Below are 11339 nucleotides of genomic sequence, written 5' to 3' on the forward strand. Positions count from 1 at the left end.
TAATTAGACTAAAAATTTTAAAACACCCAATTCACCCCCCTCTTGGGTGACCATCTCTGGGCAACAAGTAAGGAGAGGGAGAGGAAGAGGGAGGCGGTGTTGGTGGCGGAGGGATGGAGGGGAATGAAGGTGGGCTGGGGGAGTCTAACTAGGAGGCGATGGAATTCAGCGAGGTGGTTGGTGGCAGGTTTGGGGAGAAGCTTCGGAAAGAAAGAAGAAAGAAGAGAAGGAGAAGAAAAGAAAAAGAAGAAAAGAAAAAGAAAAAAATAAAATAAAAGAAAAAAAAATAAATATAATATTTATCGTCTAGCTAGAAAGTTTGTTAGAAAGATAAATGATCACAGAAGAGAAAAAATTAATTTACACTAATAAATATAATATTTTATACATTTATTATTGTATTATACTATAAATATAATATTATATTATATTAAATCATAATACAGTGATATGTTATTTTAAATAATTTAATAATATTAAATTATTATACTATAGTATACAATATTATATTACTATATTATAATAATATTATATTGCATTACAATAATATTATACTATATCATATATTTATATATTAATATATATTATATTTTATTATGTTCTTTTGTATGATACTATGTAATATGTTTTATGGTCATTAAAGTACTTTCTAAATTTATTTACCAAATATATATTAAAGTAACATAATATTTTAAAAATATAGTTATCAAATAGTAAATAGCCCTTTATAAAAATTGCGATTCCAACAACTTTATTGTTAAAAATTTTACTGCCAACAACTCACCTAAACTGGCCCAAAACTGTTATCCCACTACTACTTATCTTCTATGTCAAACGGGTTTAAACTCTTCCAGTGTACGTGGGCGAGGTCGGCATGGTTGTGGGCAGGGTTCCCGCGGGGGGTTTGGTGTGGGAGGTTTCAGTTTTTACGGATGATGCAGCAGTGGCTGGCCCGGCCGCAGATATGTCAGGAGGCTATTCGAGCGACCTGCACAGCACATCAGATCTGGCTGGCGAGGAACGCCCGCACCCTTGGTGAGCGCAGGGTGTCACCGAGGTTTGTTGAAGAGCTCGCGCGAGTACAGGCATTGGAGTTCAGCCCCTCTTCAGATAGACCTCTGACAGCTCGGGACACCTGGGGTTCCTTCCCTGCTTCGGCAGCTCCTTAGCTGGTGTTCTTCACCTGGGAGCCCCCACCCCCGAGTTTCCTCAAGGTCAACTTCGACGGATCGGTCCTGGATGGAGGTTCGCGAGGTGGTGCGGATTTTGTGATATGGGACCCGCACTCCAGAGTGGTGGCAGCAGGTGGCTGTCAGTTGTTCGGCACATCAGTTCCCGGGGCAGAGCTACGAGCTGCCTGGGCAGGTATTCGATGTGCGAGGCAGGTACTGCAGGCTGGATCGATTGTCTTGGAGGGCGACTCGGCTACAGTCATCAGCTGGATCCGGGCGGGGCTGAGGGGTGAGGGCTTAGACCACCCCTTGGTTCGGGATATTGGGATGATGTGTGGGGTTGGGGTGGCCATCCAGGCCAAGCATGTATTCAGAGAAGCCAATGGGGCAGCTGACTGGGTGGCTGCCTTCGCGGCTCATCATTCAGGATACACCTTTTGGTTGGGGGAGGGAGAGTTGCCACTGGCTCTCCGTGAGATAGTGTTTTTTGACTTTATTGGATGTATTCGTATACGTACTGTATGAGAACCCGTTTTCAGCAAAAAAAAAAAAAAAAAAAAAAAAAAAAAAAAAAAAAGTTTTAAAAAACTAGCCGAGGAGGAATAACTCTTACCCCTGCTGCCCGCTAATCAAGCACAAAGGGTCCAAGCGTCATGATCTGGGTGGGACCCACTCCTACCTAACCCCTAGTTAAAGCTGCGCCCTACTTAAAGATTAAGCTGCACCCAAGAAAGGCCAAAAAAGAAGGCACTAAAGATTAAAAAAGAGTTCAACATTTATAGTAAAATAATAAACCCTAGGTCATCCTTTCTGACCCTTAAAATCCCATCATCCCTGACGTCATCCCCTCCGTCCCGTTCCGGTGCGGCGGGCCCCACTGTCGGCGCCGTGCGGCAGCCTCAACCCGCGCGCGGCTTCAAACCCACGAGCTGTCTATTCTCCTCTCCCCGTTCCTCCGGCACCGCTTTAACAAACCTGCTCCCCCGGATCGGACGAATCACCTGGCGTCATCTTCCAGGGGGGACTCCGCGCTACATCTGCAGGGGCACGGCAATTAAAGCATGACGGCGGGATATCAGGACCGCCCGTGACCGACGGTGGCGTGTTTGCGGAGGATTCTGGTGTTGGAGCACGTTGAGGTCATGTCTCAAACCTTGGTTTACCAGGGTTGGTGGACTTTTTTGACTGGTCCTTGGAGGATTTGAAAGCAATGGATGATGGGGTTCGGCTCCTTTCGTTATGTGCAATGTGAGACACTAAAATTCCAATTAAACCAATTGAAATTGATTACACCAAAACCATATGAAATTAGCCCTGATGAATCAAGAATTCTATGATGCCATGGATGGAAATGCTATCCAAACATAATTGAAGTACAGAGGAAAAACCTATGCCACAAAATGCATAGCAAAAATAGCATAGGGTTTCGGTATCTTCATGTAGACTACATATTATTTCAATAATGAATACTTAATTATTTCATCGGCGGCAATGTAAGCTTTATAGAAAATTCATGGTTCGTTTGTTGTTAGCTAATGGGTACATCTACATGTATGTATTATTCAAAAAAAAAGAGAAGAAAAATGCAACTTTACTTTAGTATTGGCTTTTGACCATGCTTCCAAAAATCCACATCCAAGTGGATTTCCTTATTCCTACTTGATTTAAATATGTCTATATTATATCATCTCATAAAATAACACAATGCATTAGCTGGCTTCATCTAACTTTTCTCATAAAAAGAATGTACCAGAATAAGAAAAAAAAATAGCATTATTTTTTGATGTCAACATTTTGTGATAAAAGTTAAATAAACTTACAAAGGCTTTTCCTTTATTATATATATATATATATATATATATATATATATATATATATATATATATATATATATATATATATATATATATATATATATATATATATATATATATATAATTGCTATTTTAAAATACTCATTTTTCCTAAACATACAACTTTTATAATATTTGCACAGCATACAAGATGCATTTCTACTGCTGTATATAATGATGTTCACAAAATACAGGATTATGAGCTTTCAACTTAATGCCTCCTAACTTGTTATCTATTCATATTGGTTTCTTGGATTTTTTTTATTGCACACATCCAATAAAATTTATAAGAGACAATAATTGAAATTAAGAAGAGAATCATTTAGCTCATTTGGATACATCTTTTTCAAGAAATGCCCAAGATTTGAATCTAAGACCTCTACCAAAGGCAAGTCCTTGGCAGAGAATTGTTGAACTAAATGAGATGTCTCAAATGCATCTTAATTTTTACCTCAATCCTAAAGAAGGGTGCCTTGCCTATATAAGATGTATGTGTATATTTTGAAACACACAGAAAAGATAATATTATATGGTTCCTCCTCAATAGTTTCTTATAAAAAACTGAAAAAAGTTTAAAGAATAAAATATCTATTGAAGAAGAAATTTTCGCGGTTTATATTATTGCATAATAAAAAAGGAGTGAAGAAAGGGAGAAGGTAATTTTCAGGAGAGAAAGGAGGTTAGCTTTAATTTATAATAACCATTTGAGATTATTGTTAATGATTCAGCTGGTATATAGTGACAAGGATTAGAAGACCTTTTTAGTATAACATGATTGGAAATTTTTTTGCACAAATTGATACCATGGAAAAGATTCAAGATTCAAGATTTCACTAGTTGTATTTGGTTCCAAAGGTGGTAAGCATCTTGAATTGTCTGATTTTAATAGAGCATGATATAAAATAATAATTGTAAAATCACCTCCAAGCCCCTTACCTCTTAAATAAGTAAATTAAAATTTAAATAACCTTATTCAACCCATGAAAAACTCTAATTAAAGATGGTAGTTATCTTTTTGAAAACTTCCTTAATTGTCTTTATAAAAATTTTCTTTTCACTTGTCCCTTCATTTGTTGAGAATCAATTCATCTTGAAAGCCTCTTTCTATTCCAGTACCCATTCTTGCTCGTGAAAAACTCTAATATTATGAAATATTCTCATAATATCTGTTTGAGCTGTAGAAAGTATTTGCTTTGATTATTGTCATAATAGTAATATACCAAATAAGTTTTGCATCATTACTTAATTTGTTGATAAATAGCCAAAAGTTCTACATTTACTTTATAATAACAAATTAAAAAACAATAATATTATGAATCAAATTTACTAGTCTAACAAAAATTTTCTTTGTATAGTTTTGCTAATCTTTGTTTCAAGTTCAAAATATTGTAAAAAATAAAATGTTATAATACCATCAAGATGCTAAAATAAGACATTTTCATCAAACACATGATTTTAATTGTGGGGCAATTAAATATAAATTCGATCAAACTTTAGATATAAGGTGATCAATACAATGAAGGGACCAAAATCATTATTATATTATACATAGATAGGCTAGGACTTAATGATGTAATGTCGCCCCCTATTGGTAATCCTAGATCCGTCCCCAATCACCTCATTTTTATAAATGATTATAGTGATAAAAGGAGATGGATGTCCCCAATATCTCTTAGACTTTTTATTAGATAAATTTAATCTCTTTTCTAACGAAAGGAGATAGACTCAAAATCTATTGGGCTCTGCTTGTATAGGTTTAAATCTTGCTATGGATGGATTTCTAATCTCTTTCTAATGTGATTATATATTGCATAATTTTCAAGGATGCCAACATATCTGATTCTGGTTGACAACATCTGGTATATGGATAAAAGAAACAACCGAAGAATTGCTTCATTAGATGGATTAGTATAGCAATTGAATGGGATTTTTCAACAACATTTGCATTTGGGATATCAAAATTTATTTGAAAGATAAATTGCGATCACAAGTTTTAGTAATCCATCCTAGATTAATTCCTTCTTCTACTTTTAATCCTAGCCGAATAGAAAACTTATGTTATACCCTAGTTGTGACTCTAATATGCAATCTCGGTACCTGACCAGAACCGGATCTAAACTCGCATAAATTACCTAGTTTATCACATCCATCCATCCATACATATGATATTAGTTTTATTTATAAATCTTTAAATTAAAAAATAAAAATAATGAAATGTTAGAATATGTTTGAGTATTTATACTTGATTTTAAGCAAAGTATACCTTTCCAATTTTTAGTGCATGATCATTATATAGGATTTGATACCTTATGGGTACTTGGACTCAAGGTCCACCCTTCACGAACCCGATACATATATTTTTACTCGAACTCGAACCCTACCCGATCCTTAATGATCGGTTATGGAACAAAAGTTAGACCCAAAATCTTAATGGGTATAGGTCTAGGTTAAAATCTGAACTTAACCCTATCTTCAACCTACACATACAAGGCTTATGCTCCAAAATTCAAGCTCTCAAGCCCACATGACTCATCTTATGATAACTTAGGCAACTAAAGTTCTAGTTCCTCCAAATTTACGTTTGTCTTTTGGAAGCCCCCACCCTCTGGCTATCTCAAGGTGAATTTGATAGCAATGTATCGGCAGATGGAGACAGAGGAAATATGGGTTTTGTGATCAGGGATCACAACTCCAAGTTGATTGCCGTGGGAGGCGTCGCATCTATGACATGATAACTATTAGGGCGGAGCTCAGGGCAGCGTGGAAGGGTATCACCTTCGTGAGGCGTATCCTAGGGGCTGACAATATCTTTCTAGAAAGAGACTCAACGATGGTGGTCAAGTGGATTCGGGATGAGGATTAGAGGGTGATGGCCACCCATTGCTCAGAGATATCCACAGGATAGTGAGAGATTGCGTCTCATTTCAGACTGCTCATGTGTATCGGGAGGTAATAAAGCTGCAGATTAGGTCGCCTTCTTCATGGCTCACTACTCGGAAAAAGTCCTTTAGACATGCTTTGTAGCCGCCCCTCCATCTTTATGCCATGTTCTTTCCCTCGACTCTGTGGACATCACTCACACTAGAGCAGTGTGATCGGCCGTTATACCAAAAAAAATAAATATAGTTTCCCAATTAGCAGCAATTTGACGATTGAGGCTTCCTAAACAAAAATCAAACACTCAAGTCTTTGTTTCAGTAACAATTTTATTTATTTTCAGTCTTTGCCTTGTGCATGAAAGCAGAATACAAGTCTATAAAATGGAAGTAAACACTAAAAGGCCTTAGCTCTGATTGCTGATTAATCCAAGTCAAACAAGAGGGCTGCAAAGTGCAGCCATGCCTCTGAAATGCTTCACCCTCCCCTATTTTGAAGTAAAGAACGGCATTTAATAAAGCTTTGTTCCATCAAAGAAAATGGTCAGCAAAACTAGTCCACGGAGAACATTCGACCACATGCTTGAGAGAGAGAGAGAGAGAGAGAGAGAGAAGATTAGAGTTCAGACTCAAGACTGCTAGTTAAGCCAAGCCGACACCCCACCCCTATTCCCACAAGTCAAAGTCACGAAGCAGGTGACATCACCACTCAGAAATCGCCACGTCACAAGAATTGATCGAGGAAGCTTCCTCGAACCTCAACCTCTTCCCGAAGAACCGCCCCAGACCTACTCAAGAGGAAGCTTCAAAAATCCCACGTGACGTCCCTACGGCCCCTCGATCTCATTCCTTCGAATGATTGACGGCCAGGATTTCATCTAGAGTCATCCCTTTTGACGCCACCCTCCTCTACATAAACCAGGCCAACCTTTGGCTCCCCCTCCGGAGCCTCCACCAGTCCACCCAGCCATGGCCACGAGCGACACCAGCGCAAGCCCGGCGGAGTGGGCTCAGATCTACGGCCAGCACGGCTTAGGATCCCCCGCGGCCGCCACGCCGGCCAGGCTCAGCCGCGTGTCCGCCGTTGCCGACTCGACGGTGGTCACAACCACGTCGAGCCCGGCTGTCGCCGGATCGAGCGGCAGCCCGACTTCGCACCAAGCTATCGAGGGCCGGGTGGGGAAGTCGGCCCGCCGGCGATCGAGGGCCTCCAGAAGGGCCCCGACGACGCTACTCAACACCGACACCACCAATTTCCGTGCAATGGTGCAGCAATTCACCGGCATCCCCTCGGGACCGTATTCGTCTAGTTATCAGCCTAGCAACCGGCCAATGATCAACTTCGGGCTTAATTTTAATGATCCTCGTCGCCAAGCCACGGTGGTGCCCTTCGGGCACCTTCACCAGCAGCAGCAGCAGCAGCAGCAGCAGCAGCAGCAATACCAAAGGCAATCTTTCCAGCACCAACATCAAGGACAGCACTACCAACCTCAGCAGCAGCAGCAGCAGCAGCAATCATATGATGGTGCCATTTTTGATGGTAGCCATGATATTTTTCTTCAAGGTTTTAGCAACCCAAGGGCTAACATGGAGGTGACTGATGGCTTTTTCTTGGATGGCATGTCCAACCAACTGATGCCAAGGACAAACTCCACTGACAGCAGAACTAATGGGTTTTTCTCATGAGGAAAAAGGAAAAGGATTAGGGAGAGAAAGAGAGGTTAACTTTTGCTTTTGTGAGAGGGAGGAGAAAGAGAGAAGAATGCATTGACACATGTAAATATTATTATGATACAATATATCTCTCTGTCTTGTGGTAAATGGAATCTTTCTAGATTGTGTTATTTTAAGTGGCCAAACTTTTTCTTCTTTTAAAACGTGCTCCGAGGGATGGAGTGGAGAAGGGGACATAAATCGATGGAGAGGATTGTGGAATCCGCGAGTGGCTCTCCCCATTCTAGGGTCAACTTCATGCTGACTAGGCTTCATTTGAATAGGTCTTTGGGCGTTGATGGGACAAATTGTTATTTCTTTCTTTCAGTAAAGAGATTAGAATTTTCTTTAGAGATTAAACTCATGCACAGAATTACGTATCGTACAGTACTTGTAGTGGACTGGCCTGACAACAGTTTTGTCCAAACACGTGGTTTTTGACTTCATGTGATGCAATTTTGCCTTCCTGCGAGCTGCAAAATTTGCTCTCTGAAAAGGAGCATGAGTGGCCTTCTAATGGCTGGTGTTCAGAGAGGTAGATTGGCCAAAGCATGTGTTCCAAAGTGAAGGTGCTCTCGTCATAGGTCACTCACAAAGTCCCACTCATATTCATAAAATTTTGTCTATTAAATGGGTGAAGTATTTTTACTTTCAAAGAATGAGATCATTGGACCAAAAAAAAGAATGAGACCACCAGTTCAAACATCTTCTTCGAACGGATTCCATGCTTACAATAACCAGAAGTCTGTACCCAAGTCTAGTCTAATGCCATCCTCTTCTTCCTACTCTTTAATTCCTCTTTTCAATTCTTTTTCAGTGATGGCTCATATATATTATGATGTATTATTGTTCCTGTTCTCTCAAAAAATTTGTCCATAATTCTTGTTTCCAGAATTTCCATCTCTTGCATTTCCATTTTACCAAGGGGAAAACTTTTGCAAGATTTTCCAGAAACCCCACTCTTGGGATCCTGAAGAATGTTAGGTGTCCTCATATGAAGCTTGCATGCGAGTCCTACTTATCCATTTGCTTGACATGCGAATTCAGCATAAAGAAGAATGCTTAAGACTCTTGGCACACAAATTGGCGAGAGGAAGTTGTTTGTAGATATATATGAAGATTCTTCTAGCTTGCCATGCCTAGTTCATCATCTTGCCTATTCATGAGCTTCCTTTGGATCAATTTTGGGAACCCTTCATTCTTCTTGCTTCGCTCTGGTGAAGCTTATGGAAGACTCCACATTAACAGCACACAGAGGACTTCACCTAGAAACTAATAGGCCTTGGCTAAGTTTTACCATTTGTTGTGGATAACGATATAGCTCAAATTATAAATATACACAAAACTCACCACCAAGAGGTCATGCTAACTGAGCTTGTCTTTCAAATATCTCGAGTCGTTTTATGGTATCTGTGAGGATCCGTGCGGGCGTGTATTTAGTCTCACATTGGTTATTCGCTGGATAGATCTTGGATACTTATATAAGATCAAGGAACCCAAATAATACCTTTCGGCTAGCCATTTTGGGTGAGGTCCTGAGTTGTTACAAATGGTATCAGAGCGGAATCGGCCCATAACCTATGTGGACTAGGGAACACTGCAACACGTATCCATTGGGGTTGACCACGGGCCAATCGTGGTGTTTGTGATTAGATTTGAACAATTAGCCTGACGAGGACGTCAGGGCTTAAACGGAGGGAGAATGTGAGGATCCGTGTGGGCGTGTGTTTAGTCCTACATCGGTTATTCGCTGGGTAGATCTTGGGTACTTATACAGGATCAAGAAACCCAAATAATACCTTCCGGCTAGCTATTTTGGGTGAGGTCCTGGGTTGTTACAAATGGTATCAGAGCGGATCCAACCCATAACCTATGTAGACTAGAGGACACTGCAGCACGGATCCATTGGGGCTGACTATGAGCCAATCGTGATGTTTGTGATTAGATTTGAATAGATTTGAACCCTTAGCCTGACGAGGACGTCAGGGCTTGAACAGGGGGAGTATGTGAGGATCCGTGCGGGCGTGTGTTTAGTCCCACATCGGTTATTCGCTGGATAGATCTTGGGTACTTATACAGGATTAAGGAACCCAAATAATACCTTCCGGCTAGCCATTTTGGGTGAGGTCCTGAGTTGTTATAGTATCAGAGCAAGTCAATCAGAACACGCCATTCTGTTTTTCAGACAAGGCTAGTTCGTATTGCCTCTGATGCTGCCTTGTCTCCTATTGGTGCTATTTTGGCTGCTGGAGTTTCTGCTACAGAGGGTGTCATTACTCCAATTTCTGGTTTGAATCAACTTCCTTGAAGCCTGATTGCCATAACTATTTGTTGTGGCATTCTCTACTTGTGCCATTTCTCACGACCTGCTAGTTTATGCCCAATCCAGCCTTTTCTCCCTGAGAGAGACAAGACAAGTTGATGCTAAGCTGGTTGTTATCTTCCCTTACTGAAGGCGTTCTTTCCCAAGTTGTGGAATTGCAAACTTCTCAAACTGTTCGGGCATGTTTTAGGAGATATTAGGCTCAATCTCGAGCTGGTTCCATGCAACTCGAGTTTCAATTGCAGAATCACAAAAAGGGAGGGCTTTCCATGCGTGATTATCTTCATAAAGTCGAGACCTTGCTTGATAGTCTTGTAGCCTGATGAGAACTTGATGAATATCATCCTCATTGATTTAGGACTGGAATATGAATCATTGGTGACCTCAATCAACACTCATGCTGACCCAATTTCTCTTGATGATTTTTATGTCTATCATTAAAACCAGAAGGATCATGTTGAGCTCCTCCTCCCTGCTTTTCATAATTAATGAATGGTTTCTCGTCTTCGGAGCTACGAACCATGTGACACCAGACCTTCAAAATCTTTCTCCACTCTAACTACCATAGCACAGATCAAGTCAAAGTTGGAATGACCAAAGGTCTTTCTATATCTCATTGGATCCTCTACTTTACACACTTCTTATGGTTCTTTTCTTCTAAATAACCTTTAGCCATGATAATAATGTTTACTTTGTGTTTCGCTCGGTTTGTTTTATAAAGGACTGTTGGTCGGAGAAGAATCTACTCTAAGGTTTTGCTTAAGGTCTGAGCCTGCCTGTTTTTATTGGCGAAAAGGCTTCCTTAGATTGTTGGTATCAACTCTTGGGCCATCCTATGTTGAGGAATGTCAGACAAGTTATTCCAAAAAATAAATTGCCATTGCCTTCCACCCAGTCTTCTGCTCTCTGCGAAGAATGCCAACTTCGTAAAAGCCATAAATTACCTTTTGTTTCATCTTTACCGGACCATTAGACATTGTTTCTAGTGTTTGGGGACCAGCACCAGTTCTATCTTCTGCTAGCAATTGTTATTATGTTCAGTTTGTTGATCATTTTCATAAGTTCTTATTACATCAGTTCGAAAATTCTGATGTTTTCGCTGTCTTCTATAAATTTCAAAATTCATATGGAGAACGTTTCTAATGCAAAAATCATATATCTACAAAGTGATTGTGGAGGTGAGTATGACAAGTTGTCTGTGCTTTTGCAAGCTCTTCTATCATTTATTGTAAGTGGATATACAAAATTGAGCAGTGTTCTAATGCCCAAACTGAGTGGTACAAAGCTCGAAGGAATTGACTATACCGACACATTCATCCCTGTTGTCAAACAAACTACAATCCGGATATTTCTTACCCTTGCCATCTCCAATGATCGGTCTCTTCTTTTCAGTACTTTGAAA

General features: G+C 40.0%; 1 protein-coding gene across 1 annotated transcript; it reads left to right on the plus strand.

Annotated features, from left to right (window-relative positions):
* Nucleotides 1-6823: 6823 nt before the first annotated feature.
* LOC103721073 (uncharacterized) lies at nucleotides 6824-7722 on the plus strand. The gene has a single exon (XM_008811106.6). It carries the CDS (start codon nucleotides 6871-6873, stop codon nucleotides 7585-7587), a length of 717 nt encoding a protein of 238 aa, XP_008809328.3. The 5' UTR covers nucleotides 6824-6870; the 3' UTR covers nucleotides 7588-7722.
* The last annotated feature ends 3617 nt before the right edge of the window (nucleotides 7723-11339 follow it).

This window comes from Phoenix dactylifera, chromosome 2 (assembly GCF_051530095.1).
Source record: "Phoenix dactylifera cultivar Ajwa chromosome 2, Ajwa_hap1_PhDact_Kaust_v1.1, whole genome shotgun sequence".
Classification (NCBI taxonomy): domain Eukaryota; kingdom Viridiplantae; phylum Streptophyta; class Magnoliopsida; order Arecales; family Arecaceae; genus Phoenix; species Phoenix dactylifera.

Coding starts and splice junctions, on each gene's coding strand:
- LOC103721073 (XM_008811106.6), top strand. CDS start 6,871: ATGGCCACGAGCGACACCAGCGCAAGCCCGGCGGAGTGGGCTCAGATC.